This window comes from Ascaphus truei, chromosome 7 (genome assembly GCF_040206685.1).
Source record: "Ascaphus truei isolate aAscTru1 chromosome 7, aAscTru1.hap1, whole genome shotgun sequence".
Lineage (NCBI taxonomy): Eukaryota > Metazoa > Chordata > Amphibia > Anura > Ascaphidae > Ascaphus > Ascaphus truei.
This window is the reverse complement of record NC_134489.1, coordinates 61,597,307-61,618,808: the sequence shown is the minus strand read 5'-3', so window position 1 is coordinate 61,618,808 and position 21,502 is coordinate 61,597,307. Positions and strand designations below refer to the sequence as shown.

General features: G+C 42.3%; 1 protein-coding gene across 1 annotated transcript in view; it reads left to right on the top strand.

The window, feature by feature from the left end:
* LOC142499394 (aldehyde oxidase-like) overlaps window positions 1-21,502 on the top strand; it is a 62,642-nt gene that overhangs the window by 5,023 nt on the left and 36,117 nt on the right. The window contains exons 3-17 of the mRNA XM_075608691.1: window positions 348-444; window positions 2,292-2,400; window positions 6,388-6,514; window positions 7,861-7,922; window positions 9,328-9,414; window positions 10,191-10,271; window positions 12,560-12,701; window positions 14,805-14,897; window positions 14,991-15,142; window positions 15,296-15,389; window positions 15,758-15,867; window positions 17,524-17,708; window positions 19,155-19,317; window positions 19,429-19,503; window positions 19,808-19,977. Of these exons, the coding sequence (XP_075464806.1) occupies window positions 348-444; window positions 2,292-2,400; window positions 6,388-6,514; window positions 7,861-7,922; window positions 9,328-9,414; window positions 10,191-10,271; window positions 12,560-12,701; window positions 14,805-14,897; window positions 14,991-15,142; window positions 15,296-15,389; window positions 15,758-15,867; window positions 17,524-17,708; window positions 19,155-19,317; window positions 19,429-19,503; window positions 19,808-19,977 (1,747 nt within the window). The remainder of the gene's footprint in view (window positions 1-347; window positions 445-2,291; window positions 2,401-6,387; window positions 6,515-7,860; window positions 7,923-9,327; window positions 9,415-10,190; window positions 10,272-12,559; window positions 12,702-14,804; window positions 14,898-14,990; window positions 15,143-15,295; window positions 15,390-15,757; window positions 15,868-17,523; window positions 17,709-19,154; window positions 19,318-19,428; window positions 19,504-19,807; window positions 19,978-21,502) is intronic.

Here is a 21,502-nt window from a genome sequence, read left to right as displayed (position 1 = left end):
GTGAGTTTCCTCACAAAATAGCTCTGCTCGAAGGATCTCGAACAATGGTTCCCAACACTCTCCTCAGGAACCCCAAGCCACACCAGGTTTCTGTGGCAACCATCCAATATTCTATTCATATGCAATGTAAGCACGTTTATCTGTGTGAAGGGCATTGGTTATTCTCACAACCTGGTGCCTGCGGGAGATGGTTGAGAACCACTGATCTAGAACTTGGACATCAGGGTTTGCAAGCAGGAGCAACCTTGAGAGCAAACTACAATAATGCAACATTTTACATTTGTGCAGTGATGTTGAACAAAGTTCTAGGATCTGCTGATTTTCTTCTTTAACGGCTGTCTTAAAAGTCCTTCTCACCGGCACTAAATATGGCTGCGGAGGAGGTGGCTGCGGTGCATGCACGGTGATGATATCCACCATCCATCCAGTCTCCAAGAAGATCTTGTATCCTTAACTCACATGAAAGTAGCTGTGCTTCGTGATAAAGCAACTCTTGACACCACAGTAGCTTATTGGTACTAAACCATTTATTGCAACCTTGGATCCTTGGAAATGTTATTAGCTGCCAAAAATAACGACCATTCCCTGCTCCTAATGCCCTCTAACTAACCACCAGACATCAAAGATGAAACAGCAATAATGATCTAGGTCAGGGGTTCTCAAACGTATTTATATACTGTACATTCAGCGCTGGTGCAAGGGTATTCGGCACCCTAGATGAAACTTCAACCCTGTGCCAAATTTTTGTTTTTAAAAGTTACACAGTAGCCCCTCTCTTTTGTACACTCAACCACCTCCTTTCTCACTTCATTCTTTCACCCCCATCTCATCTTCTCACCCCCCATCCTCCTCTTCTCTCATCCTCCTCCTCTTCTCTCAACCCCCTCCTCCTCCTCTTCTCTCACTCCCTCCTTCTTTCACCCAATTAAGGCTGAGTTCAGGTTGGCTGCTACGGACGCTTGCGTCTGTGCGTGCCTCCCCCGTGATCTGTGTTCAGGCCGCAGGAGTCTGTCGCGGAGTTTGAGGGCGTGGCGGGGGGCGGGGCGAATGTGTCATGGAGCTGGTTCGCTGAACCAGCTCACGTGACGCGACTGCAGCCCCAAATATAATTTCGGGTTTTAGCAGCAAAATGTCGCAGTGTCAACGCTGCACTTTGCCGCCGGTGGAGTTTTCAGTTTGAACACTCCCACAGAACAACCCGAAATTGCGACAGATGTGCGCGCGCACGTCGCGTAGCAGCCACCCTGAACTCTGCCTAATGCCTACCACTTGTCTGCGGAGGACACAGGCCAGCAGGAGCAGAGCGGCAGTAGGGACAGGCAGTGCACACTGAGCAGGGCGGCGGGGGGGGAAAGAGGACGGAGGTAGAGACGGGAGGTGGCGGGAGAGGAAGATGGGGGATCGCAGCAGCGGAGCAGGGCGGCAGAGGAGGAGGATGACTGGGAGGACCTGCAAGCTACCAGTGGCAGACACTATAGGGCAGCGAAGACTTCCAGGTCAGACGGCTGGGGCACCCTCCTCCCGGCAGTCCTGCTCCTCAGCAAACCTTCTCCGCTCCCACAGTGCTTCGTCTTCCGCCACTGCCTGTCTCTACCACTGACCGCTTCTGCCGCTGCCCTGCTCTTTTCCATCCACCTGTCGTCCGTCTTCCTCCTTCACTCCTGACACCCCCCAAAATGTGACACCCAATGCAACTGCCTAAGACGCCTAGTGCTTGCACCGTCCTTGTGTACATTCTGTGGCAGTATTACCATTGAATGCTATGGAAACTCTTGAGGTTTTGCTGGTTATGTTGAGGTGTCTGGGGTGAGAAACGAGTCTAAGTGTTAATAATAATTTTGAGGATTACCATACTTACACATACCTCTCTTCATCAATACATTCATATATACTCCGTATATTTAAAAAAATATTGCACTTGTACGGCATCTAGAAATCAGCCTTTAGCAGTGACAGAAAATGGACTGACCGCAGGAGGGAGCTGCTTTAGTGAATATACGGCTTTGTGGACAATCAGTGGTCCAGGGGCCACAATTTGAGAACTAATGAATGATCTTGGCAGATTCTGTATGTTACAAACAGGACAGCATACCAATTACAGCATTGCATGCCACCAGTGTATCTGGTATTTAGGCATCATGCTTTTTCAGTGTACGTTTTCAGAGTGGTTGCTTACCCTGATGAAGATCCGTTTATGTTTTACATTTTTAATAATACATGCTTACATTTGGAGTGCCCGGCTTCTAGATCTTCTTTGCTTATAATTCAGTACAGTTCTTGACACTACCAAGACATTACTCAGCCAACACCTGCCTGCTGTCCATATGCTCTCTGCATGGTGCCGCGGTCACCACCGTGGAGGGTATCGGAAGCACCACCACCAGGCTACACCCTGTGCAGGTACTGTAGGAGCATACAGTATCCAGTAAATCGAAAATGGTCGAATGACCATGAAAATGTGGATGTCTTCACAATTTAAAGCAACAATCCTGAACATTTACCTTTGATTTTTTTTTTAACAGAATTTGAACCGGGGGTTCCTCGGGGGGGGGGGGGAACCATGTTATGTTCAGCTCAGAAGACCCCCCAAATTCCCGGGATACTTACTATTTTAGTTGTGTTGTTCTTGGACATTTAAAGATGCCCACCACAGTCCTCCAATAGGAAGTTGCAATGTCATGCCTCCTACGATGTTGCGGCTTCCTATTTGTATTGTATTGTATGTCTTTATATAGCGCCAAAAGTGTACTCAGCGCTACACTAAGAATACAGTACAGGGAATTATAATAATACAATAAGCACAGCAAAATCAGACAATAGATGAGGAAATCCCTGCCCTGAAGAACTTACAATCTAAGTGTATGATGGGAGACTTACAGAGACCGCAGGTGAGGGAGTAAGTGCAGTGGATGGCAGTGCTTGGCCACAATGGGTGGTACAGTAGGAGTAACTGTGGGTGTGGGACAGTAACCATGAGTGCAGGCTGTTGAGATGCTTGATTTGTGGGGCAAGTTTTAAGGTTAGTCAGTATTAAATCAGAAGGTTAACACCATTTACAGGGGAAGAGATGGCTATTGGCCCACAGGATCTACAAGAGATGGCAGCCAAAGGTTGTGAGGTCCAACCCCTGGTCGAATTCTCTTACAAATAAATAGGTTAAAAAAAAATGTTACTCAGCTCTTGTGCTGTAATTTTTTCTGTTTGTCACACTTCAAGCCAAGTGTTTTATCTATTTTCACTGAACTGTAAAAATAGGGTTATCGCTGCAATACAAATACCGACAATATAAATTGCTCATTGGATGTCTCCATTGCTCAGTGTTGTAATATTATAGTAATGGCAGCTATAGAAGTAATTTATTTGGGCTTATTCATTCCCTCCTTGTGTATGGAGAATATGGGGGGCAGTTAGGAGGAGCCATACCTTAAAAGAGTTGAGTACTAGAGAAGAAGAAGGAAGGGGGGGGGGGGGGAAACGTGTTTTTATTTTTAGAAAGGCCATAAGCAATGACGGTGTGAGGGAGCCTTGAAATGATTGGGTTTAGTTCTGCTAGTAATAAAATGGATCTGAATCCAGGGTACATTTGCCCTTTAATAACATTTAAAAGGACAGCCCAGTTACTCCATACAAAAAAAAATCTATATTTGTCATTTACTATCTTCCACATATGCAATCGTCCTCATAGGGACAAAATATTTTGTTTCTTTGAAAAATAAAGAAAAGTGCACCTTTTCAGCGGGGACGCTCCCTCCCCAGGGGAACGCAGAGACTCACCCAGGGTTTCAGATTGAAAACCTTTTCAGTTTTAGACAAAGTAAAAAATAAATCGGTGACTAAGATTTAACATTTATGTCGCCGTTAATTTGTTGCTAAAAAGAACTTTAACATAGCCAGCTGTAGTACTTAAAAAGATCTGATGTAAATCATTTGTCTCATTCTTACTTACCGGTACTTTAATAAAGCACAGAAGTTAATGTGTATGATATGTTTATGAACGGGGTTAATGTATAACATATGGAACTCATTCCTGCTTCTTTTAACCATTTTGAGGCCAGAGTTTTAAGGCCTATTTAGAGAGTCATGCTGCACACTAGAAAAAAACAAGCACAATGATAATTTTATCGGTGCGCCTGAGACCAGGGAAGGCCAAGTTTACAATCATGCAGTGCAGTGTACATTATCACTGGGGTGCGCACACTGGGGGGCGCAATATTTTTCTGGGGGGGCACAGGCGCCGTGCTCTTCCCCAAGGCTTTAAAATTAAATGCTGGGGGATCACGTGAGGCCTCTGTAACCTAAATTTACCTTGCTTCAGCCGGCGTCTGGACGCGTCTCCGTGGCAACGTGGCATCAAAGGACGCTTTGGGTCACGTGACATGACATCACATGACCCCGCGCGTCATTTGACGCCACACAGAGCAAAGCGGGGGGGGGGGGCGCAAGCATTGGAGGACAAGAGGTAGGGGGGCACGGGGGCAAAAGTTTGCACACCCCTGCATTATCACATAGTTGACTGACAATGTTAAAAAATCTATCACAGACAAATATAAAGGTTTTTAAATGATTTTTTTGAACGTTGAATATTGCCATTTAAAGCTGCAGTTCAGTCAATATCCTGCATGTGTGTTTTTTTTTTTAATAAATCAGTTCTGTAGTAAGAAAAAATACTTTTAGCATTTTCTGTTTTAAAAAAACAACAACTTTGAAAGACTAATTTTCTTGTATTCTATTTTCACAGCCATTTGCTAAGGCACTGCCCCTTCGTGTCCTGTCACAAGCCCTGGCACATCCCTTTGTCAGCCCTGCCCTCCCTCTAGCACATGTCAGTGCAGGAGTGCTCATGAATATTCATGAGCTTCCACTGACGGACTGAAGCAGAATATAAACAGATCCCTTCACTAATTATGTCACCAAATTTCGCCTATCAATACATGGAGAACGAATTGACCTGCAGCTATACAGTTCTTTAGGTAATTAGAGATTGTCAGCAGTCTCCTGGCTCTAACTTTGTTGATCCCATTAGTTAATTATTTATTCTTTATTTACAGTGAGTGTGCCTGCTTTCCTTGCACAGCACTGCTGTCTCTGGCAGGTCTATGCTGCAGTGTACAGTATGTATCACCATTATCACTGCACTTGCCAGCTTTATCACTCCAGCACTCTTACTTTAACACACTAAAGTCTCTATTATAGTGCGCAGTGCTGGTTGTTCTAGCAAGGTAGCTGGACATTTAACACACTGGCCACTCACTTGTGTACATTTATATACCTTTATTTTTGGGTCTCATCGTTGCTCCAGAGGGGTTAACACCCTGACTAGCAACCTGTGTCCTCTTATCCCACCATTATCAAGTGGTTCAATGGGATAGTATATACTTAAAATAGACGACACGGTTGCCTGATAATGTTGATTTAATATATTTTTAATTCACATTACACATTACTTTGGTAATATATGTTTTAAGTAAATTTATTAAAAGTTAAATTTTACACTGTTTTGGTGTGCATTTAAGTGAATTCTTTTAGGGGGCACATCCATTTTGTGTTTCCCTTTACCTTTTCTGATTCACTTTTCAGTTCACAGTTTGCACCCATTATTTGATTACCACATTGATGTATTTGACCACTTTATTCAATTAGTATGGTTCTGTGATCACTCCCTATCCCTTTGTTGTTTCAATTAGAGATTGCACACATGAAACTATTGAAGTAAAAAAATAAATAAAAAAATAAAAAAAGACTGAACTGCAGCTTTAATTAAATGCGTTTTTATGATCTTTATCTAATCTCTTTTGAGTTAACATTATTTGGAAACCATTATATATACATTGTAAATTATGCAGACAGGTACATTGTAAATTATGCAGACAGGTTTCCTTCTTGTTTTGAGTGAACTAATTATGCTGCATCATTAGCTAAAGAGTTAAAGGGAAGAGTAATACTTTTCAGACAAAATTAGGGTTACATATGATTCAAAGAAAATAGAAATGTATTAATTTTAACACAGAATGTAAATTAGTCAAAACTTTAAGGGTGATCAGATCTTTCTCAAGATAAGTTGTTTAAAGCACTTTCTTAATGCCCATCTTAGAGCCATGTTCCTATTATGATTCAGCCTTTCCCACAAGGATAACACTTTTATTCCTACGCGTGAAGGCGTTATTGATATTTTTTCCTTTTAGTTTGGCTGCTATTGTTTCTATGGCAAATATCACTGAGCTTGATACGGTTTCTCATGGATGGGGAAAAAGAACAATGACACCAAAGATAGGGCTCGAGAGCAGTCAAAAAGTGTGAAAAATAAAAAAAATATATATACAGTACATATTTGAGCTGATGAATGCTTCTTTAAAAAACAAAAAAAACAAACACCCACATTTCTCACAGGAGAGGATTGCAAAAGCACACGGGACTCAGTGTGGGTTCTGCACCCCTGGGATGGTGATGTCCATGTATGCATTACTGAGGAACCACCCAGAACCCACCATGGAGCAGATATATGAAGCTCTGGGAGGTATGACTATTTCAAATATATGCTGTTTTTCTTAATACATTTAACCACTTTTGTGTTGGGTGGTCCAGGACTCTGTATCTTATCCCTCTTGAAGACAGTGGCCCATATTTGCTAAACAGTCTTCTGCCATAATATGCCTTCTGAGGCCTTCAAGTCAATGTGTCTCCCAGCACCGAATGGTATCTTATGGCTGAAGACTGCTTAATAAATATGGACCATTATTATAATATTCATGTTTTTCTTTGGACATGTTAACATTGATATGTGCCAATATTATGCAGCTGTATTCAGACTCGGTGTACACAGCTAGAAAGCCTCTTTCACATAGCATTTAGTGAATTCATAGCCATAGTTTAGTTTATGTGTTCAGACCTTTGGAACTGTGGGATGTGCCATATATACCTGGAGTTACCAACACAGTATTTAAGCATGCTGCTGCAGTCTCAGGGGACGTAAGTTGGGCTACATCAGGCCCGCCAACATTTCCAACATGAAAACAGGTCAGGGACGGGCAACTACAGTCCTCAAGGGCCACCAACAGGTCAGCTTTAATTAGCTAAAGTTTCTGAGATTTAACCATTGGCAAAAAAAAGTACAAAAGGTACAGCTGAATTTAATAGCCACCGGGCCCAAGACACATGTCCCGGCTCTCCCTCCCTGTCGGTGGCCCTGCCAGCCTGCACTGCAAGTTGGGCCCGAACTCTGGCCGGGCACGGCTGCCGGTCATCTCATCTCCAGGCCCCGGCTCTCTCCCAGCTGCAGGCCTCCCTCACTCTGTTCCACGCCAGGCCTCTCTGATGTCGACGCACGCCGGAAGCAAGCTGTGCAGCAATATTGGTTAACTGTTTTTTTTTTAAATTTTTTAAAATGTATTCTTTATTTTTTATTACAGGTTTGAAGCAAAGGGTTCCCGGAGCTGAACTGTGTTAAATTTAGCTACGGATACCCCCTGGTTTCTGAGATACTTACATCCGAAGGGGGTGCCGGTATCTCTGTGGAGTTTAAAGGTCTAGGTCACGTCGGCCAACAGGAAGCCACACCAGATGATGTCAAGGCTTCCTATTGGGCCGCATGAAGTGGGACATTTAAGCCACCATTAGAGTAGACACACAGTTTCTCCACCTGCAGGGATGCCGGCACCACTACGGAGATAAGTGTCTCTCGAAGCAGGGGGTTAGACCCCAGCTTCAAACCTGTAATAAAAATTACAATTTTATTAAAAGTTAACCCGTACTGATGCTTACACACTAGCAATCCAAGCTTGGTACGTAATGGGTTCCCAACCTGACTATTTTGTTATGGATACATTGCCCTGGCGTGTTTTCAACATGTTCTCTTCCCATTAGGTAATCTGTGCCGTTGCACGGGATACAGGCCAATAATGGATGGATGCAGAACCTTCTGCAAGGTGAGTGACGTAATGTAGATTAACCATTCGCAAAGTACAAGTTTCATGCACAATGCTAAAGTCTAACGTATCCTCGGATTTTACAAGTAAACATGATTTTTTTTTTTTTTAAAGATGCAATCACTCCAAAAAGAGAAAAACACAATGAAAGTATGTTAGAGTATATGTTAAAAAGATAGGCACTTTAAAAAGAAATGTAAAACAAATATATAATACCTGCGCTCCTCCCTTTAGGAGTATGCAGCTTGGAAAAAGATTGCATTACATTTATGGGTAACAAAAATACAGCGTTCCTCCCAGATTGGCTAGCAATTTATTAGTGAAAGTCTACATTTTGATCATATGTCTAATAACAAAGGAGCCTGCTAACCCAGTCAAGATAAACGCCAAATATAGCAGGTACCTACACTAAATGAGTGCAAATTATTTTTGTCCTATGGAGTCAAATATGTGAAAGTGCCTAAGGGGATAAATAAATGAAGCATAACGCTATCTGTGATTCAGTGCAATTAAGAACTGCCAGAAGCCAGTGTCAAGGTTCGCTTAGCATTGTGAAGTTATATTGTGAGTGCACAAGTTTCTTAGTGAAAAATACAGACATGTTTCTCTTATTTCTGTCAGTCACAGACACTCGCCTCCTCTTCAGTAGAGTGAAGTTTAGACTGACACTGTGGTGCAACTAAATGGCTCCTTTGTTATTAGATTTAGGATCAAAATGTGTGTGGAGCGTATGAATGGTAAACTTACATTTTGTTATTTCTACCCTTTATTATCTCATTGTGTGCCTGCAAATCAGAAAATACACATTTAATCGCTAGGTAGCAAATAATTATTTAGCATGAGAAAAAATAATAGCCACATTTATATCTGCTAAATAATAGCAGTCAAAGGTGGAGAAGCATCATAGCAGGTCTGGAACAAAATGGACGCATATTGCATAATTTTCATCTTGCATCAATGTAGCAAGGTTTCTGCTCCACGTTTTGCGCTGTGTACGTCACCTTGCAATTTGGGGAGTGACAGTTGGATGCGTTAGGAAGACGTTACATGATGCACAGATTATAATGAGATGTAGCGTTACTTTTGTATCTTGTATTTGCGTAAAAAACAATCTGCCAGGTCTGAGGTGGCGTAAACTTTTCTGGCCAACAATCACATGTTGAAACTCACACATTTGTTGCAAATGCGAGCAGAAAATTGAGCTATGTATCAAAACAAACTTCTATTTGCACTTTCTTTATGTTGATTGTTTTTTGGGGGGTTTTCCATTAAGTATCATGGATTGCATTTTTAAAAAGACGTTTTGAAGCGAGGATCAGAGAAAGGTTTCTTTACTTTTTTCCTTAATGCATCTTCAAAGTTATTTACGTTCAGCTTCAAAAGTTGTGTGAATTTTGTTTTTTAGAAAACCGATTGCTGTCAGGCGAAGGAATCCGGCCCCTGCTGTGTGAATAACCAGGACATGCCGCAGGTTTCTGCTGCAGGGGATGATGTAAGCAAGGGGTGCGCAAAATGGGGATGGAGGGGAGGGCGCGGCGGTTGCAGAGGCCCCGCGCTCTTCCCCAAGGCGTGAGGCAACTCAACTTGATTCAGAAGGTTGCTGTGATGCATCGCCATGGCAACGTGGCGTCAAATGATGCCACAGGGTCATTTGATGCCGGCACAAGAGGTGGGGGGGGGGGGGGAGCGTGAGCACGGGGGGAAGAAGGCATGGGGGGCGCAGCTCTAATGATTTGCGTACCCCTGATGTAAGCTATTAAACTAAAAGGCATTTAAACTAAATGTGGGGGGAGGCGTGAGGCCTCTGTAACTCACTTACCTGCTGCCAGCCGGGTCTTCGGCGACACGTCGCCTTGGCAATGCGGCATCAAATGACGCCACGGGGTCATGTGACGTCAGGCGTCACCATAGCAACGTGTGTCAAATGACACGATGGGGTCACGTGACGTCACATAACCCGCAATGTCATTTGACATTGAGCCATTTTGAGAGGGGGGCTCCCGGGAAGGGGCCGCAGCTCAAGAAGTTTGTGCGCCCCTGCCCTAGTGTATCGAATGTGTCGGTATTCAAGGAAGCAACTTATTAATACTTAAGGCAGCAATTTTACTCCGTGCGATGGCGCGCATGCGACAAGTACAAATTGCAGGATCCTTTTCCCTTCCTATAAACAAATATTAGTAATAGTGAGAACCTTCACCTTGAGTTGGATGCCTCAAACATTCTTAAGACAGTAGCACCGTTACCATGATTATCCATTGTCTTTTGTAGATTTGCACAGGGTTGTTTGAAGGCGAAAGCTTTATGCCACTTGATCCAACACAAGAACTGATATTTCCACCTGAACTAATGGTAAGAAACTTCATTAATGTTTCTACTTTTCTATGCTATTATTCTGGAGGCCAGGGTCATGTGTAGGATGATTAGCCCAGATAGGTTCAACTCGTTCCTTTTACAAGCACAACAAGTGCTTTGTCTTTCTTCACTTTATTGAGAAAAAGCATGGATTTACAAAGGCACTTGTGGATGATGGTATTGTGAGAGAATGTCTCTATGGTGAGTGCGCTTGATAGTGGGGAAAGGTGAAAAAGGATAAGTCCTTGCCATTAGAGAAAATTACAGGAGGGGTACTCACTCAGCCAGTGTAGAAGTGGAAAAGGAAGTGCCAGTGTATGCTGGGTAGCAAGATAGGCTGGGGACAGACCATCTGTAAGCAAGGCAGAGGGGGAGAAGGCAGACTAACCCATTCTGACAGGCAGAGGTTGCTGTAGCAACTCACTGGCATAATGCAGAGACAGGGATCGCAACACTGTGTCTACCACACAGGCACTGTGAGTGCACAGAGCAAAATACATGCAGCTGGAATGAGAATGTGACAAGCAGAAGCTGCAAAGGAAAGGGGGGAGAGGGGGTGAAACAGAAATGTGATTCTTGTTCCATGACAGCTATGTTTGTGACCACTGTGTGAATGAGGAGTCAGGAAGATACTTTATTATTCGGTTTGTTGGTATGAAAATATCACAATGTAAATAAGTTACAGCAAGGCTCCCCTTCTTTGCGCCCCACTTTTCGGCGATCCGCCGATACGGCGGTACCGAGAAGGGGTCCACCATGTCTGCACATGCGCAGAAAGGGGAAGTCCGTGGTCGTGCATGTGCAGAACGGGTGGTTACTGAGGGTGCGCATGCGCAGAACAGGTGGTTGCCAAGGGTGCGCACGTTCAGAAGGGGAATTGCCGATTTGCGCATGCGCACATGCCAAAAATCGCCGGTTACGCTTTCTGGCGATTTTTGGTTGCGGTGGGCCCTTAGAATGGAATCTGTCGCATGCATTAATATTGGAGTAAAAATGTGGCCATACTATTGCCTACTAAGGGGAGGGGGTGATAGACAGCACTCTGATACGAATAATCAATGGAAATGCAGGGTGCACGGACCAAAAGGGGACCCTAATTCCCCTCTACGTACTAATCTACCTATAGAAGTAGCAGCACTCACTGTCTATTGGTTCAATGATCTACTGAATGCAGATGTCATAAAGATAAATGAATTTAATAACACTGTAAACAAACCAGAATAGAAGCAATTGTATATGCAGAACAATAAGATGTCACAATGGAAAAAATGTCTCAAAGTGAGGGACGGGAGGGAAAGAAGGAGAAGGGAAAAACACATGAAACAAAAGAAAAAAAACACAATAAGGAGAAAAGAAAGTATGCTAGGGGGGGCGACGTTTCGAGGGACTACCTCTTCATCAGGCCCATTCCCCCTGGTCCCAAAGGATCCCAGAGGTACTTCCCTAAGCCTTCCCTCCCCTGTCAGGAGTCTAGCCAAACACCACAGAGATCTGCTCACAGTCATACAATATGGGCTATAGGGAGCTCGCATATAGGCACAAGGAATCCATAATAGCAATTGAAAAGGTAACCAGACCCTCTGTGCTCTGCTCCTCGTGCTCTGTGGAGTGCAGCACCATGGGACAATAAGTGTACACTTGGCTGAACTTTGTGTAAAATATAGCCTGAAAATTTATGCATACAGTACACTAAAGAGGGATAAAAAAAATTCTATGTAAAATGTAATTATTACAATATTCCTGTCTTTTACTCTGGCATGAGAAAGGCTGTCTCTCGCACTGGATTTATGTCACCATAACCATCACGGAGGCTGAAATACACTGAGATTATTTTACAATCTATCTGGTTTCTGCTTGTTCTGAACAACATAAATATATCCATGTTTCCCTTTGTCACACATTGTCCGTTTGTCAGTGGAGATAATATATGTGTGTTTCTGTAGATGAAGAGCTAGTAGGGAGATTTGTATTAAATCTCAGTGTACTTCATCCTCTGAAAAAGTCCATATTTACTAAAGATTAGTAAACCATAAGGTACCCTATGACAATGAATGAGACACAAGGTGCCTTACATTTTATCTTCATTTAGTAACTATAGACATTGGAGTTATACATGACACCATAGAGCATTTATAGATGCCTCCTGACAATTATAGGGAAAATATGCATATACTTTAGTATATAAACTGTCTATCTATTAAAATGTATTTAGATTGTGTTGCCTATGAACTGCGCGGTGCATTTAACTCCTCACTGGTGTTATATCATTGTCTTGCTCTGTGCAGTTGATGGAGAATGAAAGTGTTGAGACACTGTTGTTCCGAGGGGAACGTACCACATGGATTGCGCCTTCCAGCCTCCAGGAGTTACTGCAGCTGAAAGCTAATTATCCCCAGGCCCCTCTTGTGGTGGGGAATACCACAGTGGGTATGTTGTGTGGAGTTATATAATTGCATAGTGATATAGTAGATTAGGTTGAAAAAAAAAACATGTTCATCAAGTTCAACCTCTGCTAAATTTAGAAAACAAATACTTAGCCTATATTTGTATTTGCAGTATTTTGATCCAGAGGAAAGTTAAAAAAATAAATAAAACCCAGTGAAACATGGGGAAATTCAATTCCTTCCGGACTCCAAATAATAGAAAAAGATTTCTCCCTGGATCAACATCCTTCCCATGTTTACTTATTTGGTATAACCCTGTATACCTTTCCTTTCTAAAAAGATGTCCAACCTGTTTTTGACAATATCTATTGTATCTGCCATCACAGTCTTCATGGGTAATGAATTCCACATTTTAACTGCACTTACTGTAAAGAACGCTTCTCTATGCTGGTGAAATCTCCATTCCTCCAGCCTTAAGGGGTGACCCTGAGTTGTTTGTACTGCCCGTGGGATGAATTGAATTGTTGTTTTGAAAGCTCCTTGTATTGTCCCCAAATATATTTGTATATAGTTATCATATCTCCTCTTACACACCTTGAGGTACTCTACTCACAACTTTAGTCCAACCTGAAATGGTTCCATTTATGACAACCCTCTGTTGTCTATCCTTCAACCAGTATTCAATCCAGGTGTAATTATTTGTACAGTCCAATTTCCTTTATTTTGTACACTAATCTCTTGTGTGGCACTCTTTCAAAAGCTTTTGCAAAATCTAAGTAGACCACATCAACTGCATTACCCTGGTCTAAATTCTTACTTACCTCCTCAAAGAGACTAATAAGGCTAGGCACGACCTATCCTTCATAAATCAATATTTTTACTAATAATTTTGTTATCCATTATTTATTCCTGAATATCATCCTGTAATAAACCTTTAAGTAGCTTCCCCACTATTGATGTTAGGCTAACAGGTATGTAATTCCCTGGTTGTGATCTAGCTCCCGTTTAAAATAAAGACACCATATCTGCTTTACGCCAATCTTGTGGTACTGAGCCTGTGGAAATTGAGTCCTTAAATATTAAATGTAATGGTTTGGTTATTACTGAACTTATCTCCTTAAGAACTCTTTGGTGCATGACATCAGAACCAGGTGCTTTATTTACATCAATCCGCCTATGAACTTTTTCCTCAGTTAACAAATTTGTCGTTACTATAGAGGTTGTGGCTTCCTCCTATGACACTATTTTTGCAATTTATTCCTCCCTGATAAATACAGAAGCAAAGAATTTGTTTAAATACATCTGTTATTTCCTTATCTCCAATAATTTGCCTTCCCATTTCACACTGAAAGGGTCCTATATTTTACTTTCTAATCTTTTTGTTTGTTAGTTACTTAAAGAACGTTTTAAGGTTGATTTTACTGTTTCAATCCTTTTTTAAATTTAAAATTTTGCTAATTTGATTTTCCCTTTTCCAATTTTTGTTACATTCCTTACGATTCTGATATGATACAGTATCTCCATCCCTTCCAACTTTAAGAATCTAAACGCCTGCCTCTTCTTTTCCATTTCCTCCCCCATCTGTTTATTTAGCCACATTGGTTCAGACTTATTTCTTTAATATTTATTACCTGCAAAAACTTAATTCCAACTACATGCAGATATTGGAGTAAGATACATGCAGGCAGGTATTTCTTGCAGCTGAATTTTAATAGCCATGATAGCACACACATATTTGCAGGTACAGTAGTTCTGTGACTAAATATTTAACAGTTTGTTCTTGGGTTAAAGGTCATTAAAGATAATGCCAGCCCCTGTTTAAAAGAAGCATGTGGGCTTTTTTTTTGGATCCTCATTAGTCTCTTCACTGCGAGAAAGGCCAACAATGTGTTGTGTTGCTAGCTTCTGTAGCATTGATGGGGTTAACCCCCTCTGGGCAAGAAATGCATTGCAAACATTCTCCAGTACTGAAAAGGTTAAAGGGGCCAAGGGAGCAATCCCTTTGACTTCAGAGCGATCTCTCTAATTTCAGGATCAGATGCTCACCTTACAGTACAGTATGTTACAGCTCTCATGCCTCTGCAATTCTAAAGCGAAGACCTGATAATAGGAATTTAGGACATCACCTCTGTCATTTTTTACTTAGGACCAGAAATGAAGTTCAAAGGGGTTTTACATCCCGTGATTATTTTCCCTGCCAGAATTTCGGATCTCAATTTAGTGACTGAAAGTAGCACCGGTAAGCCTTTGACTTTCCTTTCTTTAACTTGTATTTATTACCTTTTAAAAAAAAAGTTTTTTGTTAAGGTCACATCTTTTTGATTTGTTTCAGGAATAACAGTAGGGGCAGCCTGCAGCCTGGCTATCCTAAAAGAAACCCTGGTGGAAGCTGCCTCACGCCTGCCAGAGGAAAAGACTAAAATCTTCTGTGCCCTCCTGCAGCAGCTGAGAACCCTAGGAGGACAGCAGATAAGGAACACAGCAGTATGTTTGTATACACTGTGAATATACACACACACACACATCTAGTGTCAGCTCATTGGGCAAGTTGCTTTTATCTCATTGTCCCTCAGGCACCAAAAAACAATTACAGTATTTATAATAATTACAGTACATGTAAACATCTTTTACTCTCAGTCCCTAGGGGGGAACATCATGAGCCGATCTGCAACTTCTGATCTGAATCCTATTCTAGCTGCAGGAAACTCCACCCTTAATCTAGCCTCAACAGGTACAGTTACTCATGCATCGCATGATAAAACCCTAATGCACCATCTCATCTGCGCCCCAAAGAATGTAGTTATAAGGGAGCACTCCACAGAGAATATAACAATAAATACATCCTATCACAGTACAGTAAGTGAGATGCACAACAATGTCACAATAGTGGGGGAGAATGGCACTACTCACATACTGTATAATATCATACTGTTAGATTTTGTATAAAATATTTCTCCATTTATAATTGTTGAGTGTGCAGTAATCCATCTAATAAAGGAATTCTATTCCGTGATCCTTTGTTGAAGACCTTCACTGTCAGAGAGTCACAAGGCATCACAAAGCAGACAGCAAAAGCGTTACCAACGTTCTTTGTAACAGGTGGAACCAGGCAGATTCCTTTGGACGATTCGTTTTTTGCTGGATCTGGGAGCTCATTCCTTAAAGCTGAAGAGATCCTAGTGTCTGTGCACATACCTTATTCCAGAAAGGTACGTCAAATCATATAGTTTTAATACGACATTCTTCTATTTAACACCTTTTCTTGCCGTGAAGGGAATGTATTTCAAAAATCAGATGTGACTGTCGTCTGTAATGAGCATCACTCATCGAAAGGCTCACTCATTCACAGCATGGCTGAGCTTACCGACTACAATCATTTACTTTATATTACAAGTTCTCAGGCAAAGATACAGATGTAGCAGACACTATTGGCCCCCTTGGCGCAGTGTAGTGGGACACAGCTGGAACAGACACCATTGTCTTTGAATTTGGTGCGTGCGGAAAAGGGGTGTTGCTAACACGCTATTGCACCAACTGGCATGTGCCAGTGAATGCAATAACACCTGCTACATCTGTATTATGGAAAATAGCTGAAGTGCTCAAATGCAGGTATATCTCAAAATGATAATAAGCCAGACCACTGTACCAGGGTACTAACAATTGATATAGTACCTATTGTGTCATATAATGGGTACTATCCTCCTGAAGACAGGTGGTGTGTGGTGCAACCCACTCACCATCAGTCTCATTGGCAGGTTCCCCTGAAAAATATGCAAATACTCACATCCTGGTAGGGCAGGCAGGCAGGCTGTGCAGCTACTCAATGCAATACAGGGAAAAGGGAGACCAAAAAGCGCACCAGCACAAACGGAGCAGGAAGAAACCAGGACAAAAAAATGATTAAAAGGGCACTTTAATGTGGCAAAAGACCCATCCAATGCATTTCGAACGTCGCAGCGGTCCTTCTGCTGAACAGCTTACTATCCACTGGGACCACTACCTATTTCCAGCTGACATTTTAAAATTACTATCTGAACATTTCCTTTTTAACTGCTTACGGGACGAAATCACTAAGTGTGGATTCAGGATATTACAACCGATCCGGCAATCATTCAAGTCAATGGCAATGAACACCGGATTCGGGTATGATAACCCACATCAGCGCTTAATGAATTACAGCCGTTGTCCTATCAAAAGAATCACCCAGAATCCTTTGCATCACAATATGACATACATGAGCACAGATAGCAAAGTGTATATCTGACATGTAAAGAAACAACATGTAGCATTCATGTACAAAATGAGTTGTTTTGTAGGAACAGACACCACCTCATAGGTGGAAAGAGTGCTGGAGGAGGGAGAGGGAAGTGTGGGGATTTTTTCTGTAAGGCCACAACATGATCAGGGACAGTGAGAGACTTGAATGTTACTTTTATTAGAAATAAATGACTCCAGTAGTAGTAATGGATGAGGCGGCTTAAAAAGTAATAATTTTGTGCATGATTTCAAGAAATTCTAAACAATGTGACAAGGTCACCAGGGGCTTATTTAGAAACATTCACATAATATTTATGGTCCAGGAAGTTGTCTTTTTGAGATACATCCATTTTACTTTAGAAAGAATATGAAATTGTGTGTAAAAAAATGAAGAAGGATATTCAGAGTTTGGAAATGAATAAGTTCTGATATTTACAGGTCCCTTCTTCATGTGTGCTGAAAAAAACCTACATTGTAGGTTTTGTGTTGGTCCCATACAAGTAATCACAATCTATAGCAACATACACCTCTCCAGGCTACTAGATGTTTGAATTTTTCAACGGTATGGGAACAAACTCAACCAATTTGAATATTCTTTCTGTTCACAGGGGGAGCACGTGTCAGCTTTCAGACAAGCTCAGAGACGGGTGAACGCATTACCCATAGTCACAGCTGGAATGAGAGTCCAGTTTGAAGAAGACACTGACATCATTAAAGACATTAATATTTTCTTCGGGGGTGTCGGGACAACCACTGTTTGTGCAAAGACCACCAGTCAGGCACTGATTAATAAGTATGGATTTTAATTAGCAAATAATAACAATAATTATTACTGTCGCACATGTCCATAAATACACAGGCATATAGGACAGAGTAACTAACCATCAGTGATTTTGCCTTGTGTGTTTTCATCTTATATATGACATTTGGGCTCAGATTAGGAAGGCGTATCTTAAATGTTAAGAGTTATATAGTAGGTTGTCCATCAAGTTCAACCTATGTTACATTTAGATATTCATCCTATATTTGTATTTATATTGATCCAGAGGAAGGCAAACAAAAATCTGAGTGAAACATTAGCCAATTATGTGGCTTATTCTGTATCAACCAAACAGGCTGATCAGGACGTTTCCGGCCTAAACCCAATATTAAAGTCAATGGAGAACTTTGTCCGAAAACAGCCCGATCGGCCATTTCGGTTGATACAGCAGGGCCCCGCTTCTCGGCGCTCCGCTTTTCGACGATCCGAAGGGGGCCGCCATATCGCCGCCATGTCCGCGCATGCGCAGAACAGGACGGCAAGGGGTCGCGCATGCGCAGAACGGGCCGGACAGGAGTCGCGCATGCGCGGAATGGAGGGATTTCCTTCTGTCGCGCATGCACAGAACGGCGCATTGCCCGACGAAAATCTAACGAAAATCGCCGGTTCCACTTTCCGGCGATTTTTGCTTTACGGCGGGTCTTCAGAACGGAACCTGCCGTATTAGTGGGGCCCTTCTGTATAGAATAATCCCTTATGTCTCATAATTGGAAAGGAAAATTCCTTTCGGACTCAGTAATGGCAATCTAATTTCTCCCTGGATCAACATCATTCCTATGTTTACATATTTGGTATATCGCTGTATACATTTCCTTTCTAAAAATATGTCTAACATTATCTTTCTGATGTATTTGCCATCACAGTCTCCACTAGTTCTGTTGTGTTTCTTGTATAAGGAATGACCATAGACTGTCCAGTGAATAACAGTTGGCAGAAACAAAAGTATTCACCTTCCCCCACACACACACAGAATACAAGCTTCAGAATGTAAATGTATTCTTACATAAAATATTTACATATGTAGTAAATTGTACAGGCAATATAAATGCTTGCAATTCAGTTTCTGGTTGCTGGGGGAGCATGGTGGTAAAGTGGTGAAGGTCACAATTGCTGTCAAGGTCTTGTACTAGGTATGTCCAGTTTTAAAGGTGAGAATCTCTCCTTTCTCTCGGGCCACTATTTCCACCAGAAGCAGACTATGTATTTCCACTAGTCATCACAAATTAAATGTAGGTGCTGCTCTTGGTTGCCCGCAGCCATGTAAGGCAAAGCACCAGTTAATGGACCAGAAGGTGCCTGAAGACACCTTATGGTCTATTTAAGTGAATACGCCGTAAGATGTCTTCCATCACCGTAAGGTGTTTTATGGACTTGCACTGCTTATAAGATATGGGCCATAATGTCTTGCTTCCCCTTCAGGCACTGGGATGAGGAGATGCTGAGTGAAGCCTGCAGACAGGTCCTGGAAGAGATTCCTCTCCTAGGCTCAGCGCCGGGAGGGATGGTGGGATACAGAAGAACTCTGACCATCAGCTTCCTCTTCAAATTCTACCTGACTGTGCTGCAGACACTAAAGAAAATGGTACATTTTAATCCAGCTTTCTTGTACCTGTTTTACTTGGAAAAGAGCCCATGATGCTTTGCAGATCATCAAGTTACATTCTGAATTGCAGCCTTTTTCCTTCTTTTTCAGGACCCTAGTAATCCTGACGTCAGCGCCATAAGTGATTTCCAAACAATGGCCTCTGAAAACGTCCAAACCTACCAGGTATTTGGCATGAACATTTGTGTGCTCTCATTGAATTCCTATTCTAAGGAGAACTTCTTCATTGCTGGATGAGTATTGTTGCTATCAGTGTATAGTTGTGTGGTCGCCTTCACTCAATTTATGTGAACACTAGTTTGGTTTTACCCAGAATCCTTTGCTACTTCTTCAAAGACAGTGACATTACCAGTGACCTACTCCTTCAGTTACATCTTCATACATGGTGTATGGGATATTTAAAATAAATAATCATTATGGAGTTTTTTTGTAATGTAATTCCACACATTGTTAAACTTTTTTTTTTCAGGATGTATCAGTGGATCAGCCTTCCCAAGATCCCGTCGGACGACCGATCATGCATCAGTCTGGCATCAAACAAGCCACTGGGGAAGCCATATACTGCGATGATATGCCCTGTGTGGACGGAGAACTATTCCTGGGTTGTATCACCAGCTTGAGAGCTCATGCAAAGATTGTGTAGGTGAAATCAGAAACACAGGTTTATACCATCAAAGTTAAAAAGTGCCACATTTGGGTGAGTTGGGGGGATGAAGGACTTGTATTTATCATAGTCTCCCAGCTTCAAAAGTGGAACAAAAACTTCTGCAACAGATTTATCAAGTAAACACATTATCATTCAATAGAGTTTTCTTCTTTGATAAATATAATGCAGTATTTATTCGCTGGTTTTGCCCAATATTTGCAGCTGGAAGATTTTGTTAAATCCTCCTTTTAGTGTGCTACTTTGGATTTGCATGCCCAGAATTGTAAATATTTACAAGTTTAAATACCGTCTGATATTTCAAAGACTGTAGCAAACTCTAGAGACCAGTGTGGAACATGCAGAGAAATGTTCTTGTCTTTATTACATACTTGTTCACGTACTCCAGGTCAACATCCTGACAAATCCAGTCCTGGTTTGTGCTCCCAGTTGCTGGTCTGCTTACTACTTTGTTGTAATTGGATTTGATTCGAAGAAAGACCGGCCTGGATCATTATCACACCCGTTATTGCCCATCAAAGTGGAGCTATCCATTTTGTAGATTAGAAAAAAATATTCCCAGCCTTCACATGTTGTTTTACAACCAGTGAAACATAGTCTTTGTAGTTCACAATGAGATAATTAGAGCTTCATTAATTACATGCTGCCTGGCCCTAAGCCTGTCGCTTATTTAAAACCTTTAAGTGCTTCACTTACATTTTTGGAGGAGAAGAGGCTACCGATGGATACATCCCAGTATAATAAGTACATCAAAAAAATGTTTCCCTATCCCCTACAATTACTGTACGTAACCACTTCACATATAATTTACTGGAGATAGGAGGGAGAGAGTGTGAGGAGAGTGAGGGTACCCAGGTCTTTTATACCTCCCGATAGAATCACTTATGTTCCCCATATCATGGGAGAGAGGGGAGGGAGAGAGGGGAGGGAGAGAGGGGAGGGAGAGAGGGGAGGGAGAGAGGGGAGGGAGAGAGGGGAGGGAGAGAGGGGAGGGAGGGAGGGGAGGGCGAGAGGGGTGGGGAGGGCGAGAGGGGAGGGGAGGGCGAGAGGGGAGGGGAGGGCGAGAGGGGAGGAAGAGACCTATTTTAGTTGAGTCCCAATTGCTTTCCAGTACCCATATCATATATTCCCCATATCATGGGCGAGAGTGGAGGGAGAGAGTGGAGGGAGAGAGTGGAGGGAGAGAGTGGAGGGAGAGAGTGGAGGGAGAGAGTGGAGGGAGAGAGTGGAGGGAGAGAGTGGAGGGAGAGAGTGGAGGGAGAGAGTGAAGGGAGAGAGTGGAGGGAGAGAGTGGAGGGAGAGAGTGGAGGGAGAGAGTGGAGGAAGAGACCTATTTTAGTTGAGTCCCAATTGCTTTCCAGTACCCATGACTTATATACCTCACTTATATTCCCCATGGAGAGATAGTTCTGACCACACCTGAGATACCTGGGCAATACGTTAATTTAAGTGTGCAAATATGCAAACATTTCCCAGGTATCTGAAGTGTGTTCACAGGTA